This window comes from Onychomys torridus, chromosome 6 (assembly GCF_903995425.1).
Source record: "Onychomys torridus chromosome 6, mOncTor1.1, whole genome shotgun sequence".
Classification (NCBI taxonomy): Eukaryota; Metazoa; Chordata; class Mammalia; order Rodentia; family Cricetidae; genus Onychomys; species Onychomys torridus.
Window position 1 is genome coordinate 75,098,194 of NC_050448.1, and position 15,661 is coordinate 75,113,854.

Genomic DNA, 15,661 nt, shown 5'->3' on the forward strand with positions numbered 1-15,661 from the left:
TATGCAAATAGAAAACCGAGAAAAGATGCAGGTTAAAGGTTAGAGGGTCTTATACAAAATAAACCTGGGATGGGGTCAGCAGCTGGGACATACAGGCCAAATCCAGGCCTCCATCTGGTTTTTCAAATGAAGGTTTATGGCATCACAGCTCTACCCATTTATTTGCATACTATCTATAGCTGTAGCAGCAGACGTGAGAAATGAGAGAGCTACATGGTGGGCAGACCTTAAAACATTTACCATCTGGCTGTTTATAGGAAAACTCGCTGACATGTAGAACGAGAAGACCATCTCTGTGAGGGTTTGGATGAGCTGGAGAACAGAAGCATGCTTTCCAGGGTCCTAAACCACGGTGAATGAATCAAAACAGTCAGATGTGATTCCTTCCATCCTCTGCAGGCAAGCTGTGTGGCCTAAAGCAGGCTTCAGCTGGCTACAGCGAGCAGACAGGATTCTGGGTCTGTGTCTAACTGTATGTATGCACAGATATGCAGAGTAAAGGAGGCGGAAGCTGGCCAGCCAAGTCCAGGGAAAAGAACCCAGAGAAAAGGAGGGGCCTGAAGCTACAACTCTTAGACTCTAGTAACTGGCATTTGAGACATTTTAGTATGGTTTTCTTTATATGTAAGAAATACAGGGGCTACCATTCGTAGGAAGTATACTAGAGAAAAGACAATTTACAACTGCAAGGTATACCCATGAATTAGGGAACAATTTTTTTAAAATATAAAATAACGCACATGTCTACAAAATATTGACTTTAATCATGTAATTAAAGTGATATAACAAAATAAGAATGTTTTTATTTCTAAAGTAAATATTTTAGTCAAAGATGCATCAGAAATCAAATATTTCTTTGACATTTCCAAGAGACTTTAGTTATTAACTACAATTATAGTTGTTAGTATTCTTTATATAGTAACAGTGTTTAAAATATATTATAAACCGCTTATCTTTCTTTAATTTAAATGAAATATAAAATTAAGAATTTTCTAACACGATTCATTTTGGAAAACATTTAAAATGGTATGAACCACTCTCATACAGAAAATGCCATTGGAATCACATAACGTGTTCTAAGGCTTGAATGGCGCCAGGCCCAGAGCTTGGCGCATGTGCAATGTCCCATCGCTGGTGTTCACTCACTCTCTCACGCATGCGCTCATTCAGACTCCGGCTCACACAGAGACTGCATCAGAAGGAGTAGGGCACGCACAACCTTTATCAACCAATTCCAAGTTTGACAAAGACCTTGGCGATGAAGAGTGGAAAAGAGAAGCTGAGGATCAAGGTTTCAAACTGCTTGTTTCACCTGCCAAAGGAATCCTCGGTGCCCTAGAGGACATCAGGGTCAGTATTCTGCAAAAACAGTGCATTCTTTCAACACCCAGGCTTTCCTTTACACATACACACCAGTTAAAAGATAGGAAGAGGTGGGTATCAGAGGAGCACAAAGGCCCAGCCCACCTGGAGAAAGAACTTCTAGCTAGGGACTTACCCCACTTCTATGTAATATCTATTCTGCACAACTGTGCCCAAAGCACAAGATGAGGTACCAGCTCTTTGAAGAGGTACCAGTTAGTAAGCATTTCTGGGTTCTTTTCCCATTTTATAAACACAATGAGTATGGAGCTTGAGTACTAAAGTCTACAAAATGCCAACCGAATGAAGGATGGAAGAAGGCACACGCTTAAAAAGTAAGCAAGAAAGTAAGCAAAATATGGGATAATGGTAGATGTTGGGGGAAATACCTTTAAAAAATCTATTAACAAAATACAACATGACACTGGCAAGTCATTTACACCTGACTTTAATGCCTTTGGTATTCAAAGAAAAGCATCACTGTAAGCCTAAGTCCTCATCACAGTCAAGGTGTTAAAGTGACAGTCTTAAGATCTTCATGTGAACCGATCCTTCTCTCTTATGCTATCAGATCATGTGAATGACAACAGCACTGGGTGGGGGTGGGGTGTGCTAGACGGTCTCCTCTGAGAATTCCTGGGAACCAAGATGGTGCCTTCACTGCACTGGTGTGAACAAAGTGAAAAGCTGGTTGGTTCCCTGCTTGCTGCTCTGGTCTTGGCTACCTCCAGCTTTTCACTTCATCTTGTGAGAAGTGAGCTTGTGCTGTTTTTAGAAGGCTCTTTTTTTTTTTTTCCTTCTGAGAACCAAAACCTTCTCTTTCTCTTCTAAAGTAATAGCCATCTACCTTTCTCATTTACACTTAAAAAATTTCAAGTAGTAAAAGATATTACAATTTTGAAATGTGCTAGAACTTGCTCTCTACATGTTGTTTTCTATGAATACTGACCAAGTGTGAGGTGGCAAGCTTATGAAGCACTGGCTGAACTCTGAGGATTAGATGATTTGTGGTGTAAGTTGGTCACCCTTATATGTCTGATTATATTGACTTTTTCCACAATTTAAATCTGCTATATGCTAGTAGAGGGCTAAAAAGAAAAGCTACCAACCAAGGAAATAAGCTTCCAGAATTCCAAAGCAGAGCTCATGAGCAAACTGTTACATCAAAATATTCAAATTCAGAGTAAATATTATAGTGTTCTCAAGTTTTATTATAATCAATAAATGATGTCTGTACTAATGAAAAGGAAGAAAAAGTGTCTTGTATTGTCATAGAAATTCAAGGGACAAAAAATTTATAAGCATTACTATTTACCTTATAGTTCTTGATAAAATTTTACTTTTTTTGCCAAAATATAGAGCAATAACGACAAAAAAAAACAACAACAACAAAAAAAAAACAAACCCACAATATCTGTAAGTCCCTTAGGCTGATGCCAGTTTTAGTGAGTATGATTAATTATATCACACATTTGCCACTGGAAATTATTTTGAAGCTAGTCTATTCTTTGGATATATAATATTCTTGGAGAAACTTAAAACATAAACTCTTTGTGAGCAGCTCACACGTGTGAGGTAATTAAGTAAGGGACCTGACCCTTGCTAGAGGGACGCTGAGATGGTTTGCTTTACTTTAGTAAGTTGTGAAAGCAATTCAGCTTGTTCTAGCAAATGCAGAGCTGCATAGCAGTACAGTGAATTTTGCCAAGCCCCATGAAATTGTAAGGTGAACAACTCTACTAACTGCGTTATGAGATTAAAGCAGGTATCTTTGCTTGATAGACTTGCTGGTTCAGAAAAATAATTTCCTACCAACAAAATCAAGGATTTCTCTAGAACAGGTTTCAAGGCAACAAACTGGCACTTTCCCCACCTTCTGCATGCTACCAACACTAGCATGAGCTACATGCACACTCCCACACTTGGGCTCATAAGCAGCAGTTAGGATAAATACCAGTTTCAGCATACCATATGGAGACAAAAGACTTGAAAAGTATTCTTCATGAGATCATGTCCCCCCGAGAAAAACTAAATCTAAACAGATTTCAGTGAACTAGGTTGGGAATGAAATGGTTACCAGTCTGGTAAAAATCCAATGAGGAGCTTGAAAATTCAGACAGTGACAGGTATCTGTTTCTTCTCCAAGTCTTCTTCCTACCAACGGAGTTACACTGTTCCCTTGTTCTTGTTCACTTCAGTTTGCCCCATTATTAAAGTGGAGGAAGGGGGGTTAAGCAATGTGGAATATTTGATTTGAAAGCTGCTCCACTGTGGGAGGAAACAAACATATAATTGGTTCCAAAAGCCATCTCCAATTCCTGGAAGGTGTTCTATGGTCTTGGCTTGCACTAACCATACAGAATAAGACATTGTTTCTCATGTGGCCATTTCATCAAGAGTCAAACTATATCAGGCTTCTGTCCTACATGTACCAGAGCATGTTTTGGTCAGGTATAAAATGGAATAATTTCAAAGTTGATGTATCTACAAGTGAAAAGTCTTGCAGGGGAGAGTTTCATCTGGCATGGTGACGTAGAGGTCCAAGTTTTCAAAAGCCGCCTCTCCAGAAATTTCTGTAGTGGTCCATGTAAACAAAACACAGGTAAGAATGGTCCTTCTGGAACTGTGTTCATCGAACAGCAGGATTACCTGAAAGAGTGGTGTTGGCTAAACGTAACACCGGCAGAGGATGAGCCTCTGTGTTAAATACCCAGTGGTCTAAAGGTAGAAGGTCATCACCAGAAAACAGCAGGTACAAGTATCTGAAAACAAAAGGAAGAAGCGACAGTCAGTCAGAAGTCAACAACATGACAAGTGGGCTCATTGGGGACTGCAGAGAAAGCCAGTAACTGACTCTGAACAGTTCTGATGAAGATGCACAGTTAGACTGCTGAAATAAAGGTTTCTTTAAAAATTTCACACACGCCGGGCGGTGGTGGCACACACCTGTAATCCCAGCACTCAGGAGGCAGAGGCAGGTGGATCTCTGTGAGTTGGAGGCCAGCCTGGTCTACAGAGCTAGTCCAGGACAGGCTCCAAAGCTACAGAGAAACCCTGTCTCTAAAAACAAAACAAAAAACAAAACCAAAATTCACACACTTGTCCAAAGCCTGTGAAGTAACAAAGCTATATAAGAACAGCATAAGATAAACCACTTCATAATTTTGAGACATTCTTTCAAGAAGCACACATAATATCAATTCTAAGTTTTGGTGACTCAAAGAATCAATCATAGGAAGCCGGGTGTTGGTGGTGCACACCTTTAATCCCAGCACTCGGGAGGCAGAGCCAGGTGGATCTGTGAGTTGGAGGCCAGCCTGGTCTACAGAGTGAGTTCCAGGAAAGGCTCAAAGCTACACAGAGAAACCCTGTCTCGAAAAACCAAAAAGAATCATAGGAGACTTAAAGATTCACATTTATTAGCAAATACTGAGGAAAACTAGTAGTTGTAAACTTTACAGCTCTTGGTATGGGAAACTATTAAATAAGTCTCTGAAGCATTGTGTATTTATAGAGTCAGAAGGTGATTAGTAGCCAAAGGTCTCTCTGTGAGCTCCATGCCACCAGAGTCACTTGGATACCAAACAGAATAAATAACCACAATCATTTTGTGTGTGTGTGATTAAAGGTGAGCGCTAACACCACCTGGTATACCACAATGATTCTTCCCTTTAATATAGTCAGGAAAATTCCAATCTGAATTCTATTAAAGATCATCAAAGTATACATAAAAATCTATAGAATCAGGGGTCGGGTATATCTCAGTTATACAGCCCCTGCCTAGCATGAGCAAAGCCTTGGGCTCCATTTCTAGCACCATAAACACAGACAGACAGATGGACACACACACACCACACAGTAAGAAAACTTGAGATTTGCTTCTTGATGTTGGTAACTAGCACCACTTTACCAAACCCCAGCGAAGATTTTTTTTTTAAAGTACATTACTCTCTCTTCTGGCTACTGTTACAGTTCTGGATGAGAGCAAAACCAGCACAGGTAAACGGGGATGAAACGTTACCCTTGGTACTTAGAAGCTGGAATACAGAGTGACAGGACTTTCTATCCCACTCTGTCCTACACCTTGACTGCTTTTCTCACCAGGCTGCCAACAGAGAAGCCGCAACATACCTGGCTGGACACAGCAGGGGACTCTACAGTCTGCTTTCCACATGGAGACTGTGCAGTCCCAGTGTGTGCTCCATGACTCTGGTGCAGCATTACAAGGGAGAGCAAAGGGAGAGTTGGACTAGACATGCAAGAAGGCCATGTGAAGATGGAGGCAAAGGCAGAGCATCGTTTCACGTGCTTCATTATCTTGACATCTTTTGGGAAGACACCTATTTGAAAATTTCACCCAATTTTTAACTGGAATGGCTCTTCTCTTGCTAAGTTCCCAGAATTTCTCATGTGTTACAGACAGCAGTCCATGATCAATCACTTGCTTTCTAAAGATTATTATCCTTGTATGTGCCTTTTCTTTACCCCCACCCTCCTCCTTCTGAGACAGGGTCTCTCTAATACCTCTGCCTGGCTCTGTCTCCCAAGTGTTGAGATTAAAGGCACCACTATATACAGCTTTTTCTTTACTCTCTTAACAGTATCTTTCCAAGAATAACTGCTTTCCATTTTGAGACTGGTTTAATGGATTTTGCTTCTGCTGTCTTATCTAAGGAATCTTTGCCTAACTTCAGGTTACAAAAATTTTTTTTCTCAGTGTTTTCTTTTTAAAGTGCATTTTTAAGGCTTTAAATTTAGGTCTTTATGTATATGAATTAAGAAATTCAAATGTTTCAGTGCAATCTATAATCAATACCACCCTTTATCATGACTCTGCCTTTGTGAAAATCAGGTCTCCATCTAAGCACAGTGCCTTCCATGAACTCTATTTTGCACATCAATGAATCTGTAGAATACACTGCAGCTTTAGTGCCTTCAAGTAAATTATGAAGGCTTCTATGTTGCAGAATACTTATTTACACTGTGAAGATAACTTCTGATTGGTTTTAATAAAGGGATAAATGGCCAATAGCTAGGCAGGAAGGAACAGGCGAGACTTCTGGGCAGAGAGAGAGAAAAACTGAAAGGAGAAATCTAGGTGCAGATTTTGCCAGCAACTCAGACAGCAGGAGGTGCAGTAGAGATAAGGTAGAGCCACATGGCAGAACATAGATTAAGAAATATGGAGTAATTAAGTTATAAGAGCTAGTTGAAAACAAGCCTAAGCTAAGGCCAAGATTTCATAATTAATAAATCGCCAAGTCATTATTTGGGGGCTGGCAATTCAAATATAGTACAAGAAAGTTTGCTACATTTGGTTCTCCAAGGCGAGGAAGGACCACAGGAACTGAGGGTCACACCAGCCGGCACTCCTGCAGTTGCCACCTGGGCCTTTTCGCTTGGGGACTCCAGAAAACAGTCTCAGAAAGTTCCTAGAGCTGGGGCGGTAAATGCGGCTTCCGGTGGTACCATCACCATGAGACTAGGCTCTCAGGGAACTGATAGGAGTGTAGCCAGACTCCAGAGCCAGGAGGTGGTAGCCTAGCAGTTTAAGGTTTGGCTCACACAGTCAGAGAAGACCACAGATGCACAAAAAGTCAGGTACAGACTGAGAAAACCTAAACAGATATAATATTTTAAATATGCTTAGGTGTTAAAGAAAAAAAAAGATAAAATAATAAAAGTCATTAAAAAGAGAGTAAAGTAATATAAAAGGAATAACACATAAAGATGAGAAATACACAGGGTGTTTGGATCCTGTATGGTGCTTTGTTGACTTTGAATTTTTTAAATGCTGATGAACAAAAAACAACAGCTGCTGAGAGACACTGGATTATGGAAAATGCTAAATTAAACCAACTTATGCGTCTTAACTTCAAAATGGAACTCAGAAAATATGTTGCATTAGGGAAGAGGTTTTGCTTTTGCTTTCACAAGAAACAAAAAGCTATGGATTTCTTCAAAATTAATATAGAGCAGATTTGATTGGGGGAGACCTGAAAATCTTGGCTACAGACATGAAGAAGAAAACCTGCAAGACAGGTGTATAAGCTGATCCCCCTGCATGGGAACAGCTTTGAGACTGGATGAGATATGATAAATCTTGTTGGCTACAGGACTTTCATATGGCATGGATAGAGATTTATATTACAGTGTGGCTATGCAGTCCAAATGGACTTATAAAGTTGACAGATGCTTTTTACCTACTCAAACATAAAACAGAAAATCATCTTTAGCTATCTTGTACACACTGCACATTCCATACTTGTGTTAATGCAGATATATGTTACCTTTAAAAATTTGTGTTTTTAGAAAAAAAAAAAAGGATCAGACAATAAAAATAAGTAACCCAGGTGATCCAGCCTCTTAAAATGTCTCTGTTGCAGTTTCCTCAAAATTCTGCATCTAGAACAACTTCAAAGCTGCTAGTTGAGATAGCCTATCCTCACAGACTACTCTAGCCAGGAATTCAGATAAGCTCTACACTTCCCCATCATACAGAGACCAAACAAAAAAGAATACAGCTAGCTATCCCAGGACTTGACCATTATAAGTTTATTAGGGTGCACAATATTTTGGGGAACACAATATATTTCCCCTTTTTTGTCTAAATTTTTCCCCCTAGGACAGGCATGGTGGTGCATTCTGTGTGTGTGTGTGTGTGTGTGTGTGTGTGTGTGTGTGTGTTATTTGTTAGTTTTTAGAGACAGGGTTTCTCTGTGTAGCTGTTGGAGCCTGTCCTTGAAGTCACTTTGTAGACCAGGCTGGCCTCGAACTCAGAGACTTACCTGCCTCTGCCACCGGAGTGCTGGGATTAATGGCATGCACCACCACTGCCCTAAACATATTGTAGGAAATTCTTTTTTTAATTAATTAATTTATTTATTATGTATACAGTGTTCTGCCTACATGACATGCTTGCAGGCAAGAAGAGGGCACCAGATCTTATTACAGATGGTTGTGAGCCATCATGTGGTTGCTGGGAATTGAACTCAGGACCTCTGGAAGAACAGCCAGTGCTCTTAACCGCTGAGCCATCTCTCCAGCCCTTTTGTCTAAAATTTAAAAAAGCTTATAACTAATACAAGAAAAACTATCCAATAAGTATATACAATATATACAGTCAAGAATTACATTAATGATGTCTAGTCCATTAACATTCAACAGATTCAGATAAAAACTCCATTATAAATATTAACAATGTCCAGTCCAGTAACATTTGATAAACTCAGACAATAAAAATTTTCATTACTTATCCTATGTAAAGCAAGTAGTTCCTTTTTAAAAGTATCTTTTCTTTTCATAATAGATTCAGTAATCTACCTTTTATCTCTATTTTCTCAGGGCCCCTAAAGATGTTATCATCCCCAAACAACAGGAAACAGTCTAGAGAACAGGATGTCCACATTCCCAGGAGGTGGGGTGGGTGTATTTGGTCATTCAGTGGGTTATGGATGTTTATTCATCACTTAGGAGAGTTTGTTGTAAACTGTTACTGGTCATGGTAAGGGAAGAAATTAAGCAAGGTAGGTTGGATTCAAGGATCTCTGAAAAGAAAAAAGGGGAATTATATTATATTGATACAAATTAAATGTTATTTTTGTTAGAACATACTCTATACATGGTTCTACTCTTGTTTAAGATATTTTTGTATATTAATACAAATTTAAGGTTATTTTAGTTATAGTGTATATATGTGTCTACTCTTGTTTAAGGTACTGTACCTATGCAGCACATTTAAAAATTTAATGTATAGTTCTAGTCCTTAAAAGCTATTCCTATAAACCATTTAGGATAATTAAGAAATGCAGGTTAGTAGTTAGTCATCTATAACAATCTATAACTGGTAGTAATGTTAGGTATGTTTCCAAGACTACACAGAGATATAGTTCAGATAAATAGGTGGTCTTCAAACACTTCAGGGACCTATAGAATATGGCATTTAAGATGTTTTAATAACATAAGGCTTTTCATGATAGTGAGACACATCTGTTCCTGGCAGCACCAATTTACTTCAAAAAAGGATGACAGGCATTGAAGAACCTACATATGTAGTTTGCTTTCAATATGGCAAAGCTAGCCACTGGACATGAAACTGTCCTTGTCTTGACTGCTGACAGTATGCTGTTCAATTGTGATAAACAGGACACAAAAAAAGGCAACTGCTGAACTTTTCCAAGACAAGGTAGGCAAGTCCTTCATAATTCCTGCTTTACAGAAAAGTCTGTCAGATATTCTAGACCTATAGACTGAAGATGGATGACCCAACATTGCAGAGGAACCTTGGGCAACCATCCAGGTAGCCAGCTGTTTTTATCATTTCTATAATTTTGAAAGTTGTTTGCTCTGTACTTCCTGTTTACTCAGGTAATACTTTATCCTTCTTGGGTCTTTGATGGGGTTGAAGACTAGATAGTTACAGTTACAGTTTTCCTTGTTGCTAAATTCAGAAAAGAAACATACAAAAGAGATATAAATTTTATAAGGCTGAGAGACATAAAAGCTTAAGTTGTTTATCTAAGATGTTTTAAGGTGTAAAAAAAGGTATTTTTAGATGGTAATACAAGTTATGATAGAAAGTAGTTTAGGTATAAAATTTTGGACCCACTAAGATAGGTATTTTCTCTGAATTTGCCAAATGCAAAAAGGAGGAGATGTTGTGGAATATTTGTTTACACTGTAAAGATGTGTCACCTTCTGATTGATTTAAGATATACATGACCAATAGCTAGGCAGGAGAGAATAGGTGGGACTTCTGGGCAGAGAGAGAGAAACTAGGAGGAGGAATTTAGGTGGATGAATTCACCAGCAAACTCAGAGCAAGTTGGATGTGCCACATACCAAGAAGAGGTAACAGCCACATGGTAGAACGTAGATTAATAGAAACAGGTTAAGTTATGTTATAAGAGCTAGCTGGGGAAAAGCCTAAGCTAAGGCCAAGCTTTCATAACTAGTAATAAGTCTCCAAGTCATTATTTGTGTGCTGGTGGTCCCCAAAAAAATGTACTGTTACACTTCATTCTTTTTCAAACTTGTCTTGGTTATTCTAGATCCTTTGTAATCAGAAACAGTATGTCAATTTCTATAGAAAAAGAAAAAAAAAAAAGATGACTAACATTTTGAATAGAGTTTCATATAATCAACATATTAAATTTGGGGAGAATTACTATCATGTTTCCAGAAACTTGAACATTTATTTAGGCATTGAACATTTATTTCAGCAATGACTTTAATTTTCAGTGTGTAGCTATTTAATATTTTACCAAGATTTGCATTTAATATTCTATATCTTCATGCTATTTATATGTGATATTCTTAATTTTTAACTTCTTATGGCTCACTGCTAATATATACAATTAATTTGTGCATAATGAGCCAGTATCTGCAACCTTGCTAAATTCATTCATTAGTTTTAGTTATTCTTTGGTAAGATACGTAGGATTTTCTATATGGATTATCACATTCTCTCTTTAAATCAGTCTTACTTCTTCCTTTCTAGTCTGGATGTCTTCTTTTGTTTGTTTGTTTGTCTTTCTTGCCTGACAGCATCGGCTAGAATCTCCAGTACAATGCTAAACAGAAAAGGAAGAGCGCTGACTTTTTTGTTATTGACCTTGGGAGAACCAAATGCCTTTTTCAGTATGATGGTAACTGGTTTTTTTTTTTTTTTTTTTCATATGTGCTCTTTATCAAGCTGAGGAAGTTTTCTTCTATTCCTAGGTACTTTCTCAAGCTGGCCCTCATTTTAGACAACTCATTTCTTCTATTTTATACTACCTGTTAACATCTTATATACCACTTAGCAATATTTCAGTTTCTTTCTTTCACTTCTCCAGCACTTACATTTAAAACCACTTCAGACTTTATTTAATAATAGTAAACAATTTGATGACTGATTGATAACAGCATATTATACAAAATTAGTTTATGGGCAAAATTTTAAATTAAAAAAGATAAGTGCAAACACATTACTGTAATCAAGTGGTGGACAATCATTTTTCCTTTATTCATTTCAAAACCATCTAATAGCCCATCAGAAGTAAAGGGATAAACAAAATGTTCATACCCCAGCAAGACTAAATAGCACCACCATAAAGGAATGAATTGCTGATAACTGTAACATGAACCATTCTGATAAAATGCCAAATAAAAAATACTCCCAAACCATATGATTCAAACTAATTAGTTTCTAAAAAGGGCAATGTACAGAGACAGAAAGCAGAGCAGTTTGGGTGTGGATAGAAGTGACTGCAAAACAAAGGTGGAGATGTATTCTCTACACTCAGGTGTCACATACCATGGGGCTGGGTTTGGAGAAATGCATTGTCAGGTGGTCCCCTGGTGTGTGAACATTACAGAGTACTGAGAGAAACCAAGATGGCTAAAATGATACACTAAGGCAGTCAGTAAGTGATAGAATTCCATGGGACCCATGTGCAATAAGTGGTCCATCGCTGACCAAAACACCACTACACAGAACACAACTACATTAAACGGGGTGGTAGTTATCCAGTCTAATGAATCTGATAAAACGCCAATGAACCACTCACTTAAAATACTTCAATAAAGACTGACAAAAATGGAAAGGTGAACATTTTGTTGTTGCCACCTAGCACAATTTGTGTACTAGCTCCCTCTGCTGTAGCAAGAGAGACTGCTAGGTATTTTGAAAGTGACAAAATCTAACACTTGGACTGCACTGTGGCATGCGCTAGAGGGATTAAAGACTGCAAACCACACTTCCAGTACTCCAGAGTCTCGAAAAGACTAACTACATGGAGACAGCAGTTAGCAACGGTTTTGCCACCTGACATCATGGTGTGGCAGCTGCTCTGTCAGCAGTTCCTTGATTCTTAATTGCTTGCACCAATGTGTTACAGAGCATGGGCATCAGTGGTTCTCAAAGTGATCCCTACAGACCAGCAGCTGTGAGAATGCCTGTGAACTTGCTAGCAGTGCATACTCTTAAGCTCCACTCTAGGCCTATTAGGAAGAAGCCCTGGTGATGAATCCTTTGAGGCAGCTTGGATTCATGCTCCAGCTTGAGAGGCACTTCTGCAAGTCTCCTACATGTGTAACTTCTAACAAGAGGTCTATTATTTCACCGTTCCTTCTTCAGCTCATCTGAACCTTTAGCTCTACTGACAACAGCCCCACAGCTCTGAATCTGGTTTTCACTTTTGTCAGTTCCTTTAGTGAGTATCTGTCACTGCTAGCACTGGTTCCAAACCCACCCTAAGCCACAGCCAGGGAAGGACACAACTACTGTCTTCTCCCCCCTTCCCCCCCTCTCTGATTTTTTGAGACAGGGTATCTCAATGTAGTTTTGGTGCCTGTCTTGAATCTCACTCTGAAGACCATGCTGGCCTCCAACTCACAGAGATCCACCTGCCTCTGCCTCCCGAGTGCTGGGATTAAAGGCGTGCGCCACCACTGTATGGCTGGTTATTGTATGATACTATTTTATAAGACCTTATAAAAATAACTGCTGTTGTTTTTAGCTGTTCCCCTGGGAGTCAGGTGACTCAAGTCTTCATCTGGAATCTATTAAATATTAAAACTTGTATGTGCAAACCTCATTATATGAAGATAAAACAATAAACAAAATATCAAAAAATCTTATCTGCTCCATGGAATTTATATTCTACTTTGATAATGTTTAGAAAATTATGTTATAAACTGGGTGCAGTGGCATATGAGTGTCTTAAATCCCAGCTCTTAGGAGGCAGAGGCAGAATCTTTTTGAGTTTGAGGCCAGCCTGGTTTACAGAGCAAGTTCTAGGACAGTCAACGGTACACAAAAAAACCACGCCTTGAAAAACAAACAAAATAAAATAACAACAAAAAAGAAAACTATGTTATGTTAGAAGTCAAGTACTATAGAGAAATAGTGTTAAAAAGGGAGGTATGAAACAACTTAAAATTGGGCATAGAACAATCAGATAACGTCGTAAAAGTATATTTGGAAATATATATCATATTTTCATATCATAAAAAGTAAAATCACACAATTAAATATTATGCGAGTGGGGGCTGGAGAGATGGCACAGTAGTTAAGACCACTGGCTGCTCTTCCAGAGGACCCAGGTTCAATTCCCAGTACCCAGATGGCAGTTCACAACTGTCTTTAACTCCAGTTCCAAGGGATCCAAAACCTTCACACAGACATATACTCAGGCAAAACTCCAATGCACATAAAATAAAAATAAATAAATCTTTAAAAATATTATGTAAGTGATTAGAGATGCAAACATTCAACTCCTACCTCACATAATGAGCAAAGACTTACTGAACAGACTCAACACTCATTTACTTAGTGCCATATGGTAAATGTTAGAACAGAGGAATTAAGGAGACCCTTCGTTGTGAACCTTAATTCTGCTGGTAGAAGCAGATAACACACACATCTGTATTATGAAGGGACACTACAATGGAGACGAAGCAGAGGTAGGGGAGCAAATGATGGGGAATACAGATAACACCCATGGCATGTCTTCACAAGCAGGCTATCAAAACGGCAACTATAAGTTAGGGAAGAGTGGAGAGTTTCAGGATGTCAACTACTACAGATTCCTCTCCATGGAACTTATACACACTGATATATGGAAATAAGAGCCAACACAGATCAGGCACCTAACAGTGAGCACTTGCTGAATGAAGTAGTCCTCCATCGTTTATATCTTTCCTATGCTTTGATGATTTAGATGTAAAAACAAACAGAGTGCAAATCTAATTCAAGAGCAAAGAAGTGAAAGCAATGACTTAAATGTTGAAGTTCTCATCCCCAGTGTTTCCAAGTAACTTCCATTTAGCTTTGTAACCTGTACTCTTTTTTTTTTTTTTTTTTTCCCAGAGCTGAGGACCGAACCCAGGGCCTTGTACTTGCTGGAGGGATAGATAGCTCAGCCGTTAAAGGCTAGGCTCACAACCAAAAATGTAACCTGTACTCTTAACCTATAGAAAAAAGTTAAATGATTTATCTTGGCAATTTTTTTTTAAAACAGACTGACTTTTAGACATTGAGACTTACAGACATAACACAGCAAATTTGTTAATTGAGCTGAGATTCAATGAAAGCCTAACTCACTAAAATATGTGAAGGAAGAGGTATAGACACTAAAGGCGGGTAGAAAATACTCCCAAAGTCTTTAAGAGGAACTGGTGGATGCAAGAAGGTGATACAGAGGCCTGAAACCATAGCGAATTCAAAGGGGACACACTTATCAACAGTGTGCGGGCTCTAGAGAAAGCTGCTTCCACTCTGTGGAGTCTTTGGTTCGTTCAGCTTAGAGACTTTTTATTTACCGCTTTACTAAACTCAGACAGCTCTTTCTTGCAATTAGAGGAACTGGCAGGGTGATAGTATCTACCTATTTTATATAGGAGCAGTCTATACATTTAATCTTGAAACCCCTTAAGCTTATGTAAATCAATCTGGGTGAATTACCCTCTTAATCACATAGCGCATGCGAGTGCGTGCGCGCTCGCACACACACTCTCACACACACACACAAACATGACAAATCTTACAGTATGGCAAATATCCCTAGTCCAGAGCTGCTAATTAACACTTGGAAGCAAGACACTGAAAAGCTGACAGGAAGCAGTAGACAGGTTGGTATTTACAAGGGCTTTGCCACAGGGCAGTGGGTAAGGACGTGGTTATTTGTCTTGATGAGGAATCTCATGTGTTGATATCAAGATTTTTTTCTTTTCTGTAATCTTATCTAATGAAATTCCAAAGGAAGTCTTTCAGTCATCTATGTACCTTTTTTTGTTGTTTGTTTTGGTTTTTGGTTTTTCGAGACAGGGTTTCTCTGTGTAGTTTTGGTGCCTGTCCTGGATCTTGGTCTGTAGACCAGGCTGGCCTGGAACTCAGAGATCTGCCTCTGCCTCCCGAGTGCTGGGATTAAAGGCATGCACCACCACCACCCATCTACGTACTTTTAACAGTGCCTGTTACCTCAAAGTCCACAGCCTCTGTAGTTGAAGTTCCTCTCATAAGAATCTCCTTCCATTTCAGAGGACAGAGATGATGAAGCAGGATGGAAAGAAGAGTCTAATATTCGCTGGGTGGTGGTGGTGGTACACACTTTTAATCCCAGCACTCTGGAAGCAGAGGCAGGCAGATCTCTGAGTTCAAGGGCCAGGCTGGTCTACAAAGTTAGTTTCAGGACAGCCAGAGCTACACAGAGAAACCCTGTCTTGAAAAAAACAAAACAACAACAAAACAAAAGAGTCTAATATTCCCATGTGAACACTCCCACGCCCACTCTCAAATTCCAGTTTTCAAAGCCAG

General features: G+C 39.0%; 1 protein-coding gene across 1 annotated transcript in view; it reads right to left on the bottom strand.

Annotated features, from left to right (window-relative positions):
- Positions 1-1,794: 1,794 nt before the first annotated feature.
- The window catches only part of Man1a2 (mannosidase alpha class 1A member 2), a 128,856-nt gene continuing 114,989 nt past the window's right edge, over positions 1,795-15,661 (bottom strand). The window contains exon 13 of the mRNA XM_036190083.1: positions 1,795-4,124. Within this exon, the coding sequence (XP_036045976.1) occupies positions 3,992-4,124 (133 nt within the window). The 3' untranslated portion in view covers positions 1,795-3,991. The remainder of the gene's footprint in view (positions 4,125-15,661) is intronic.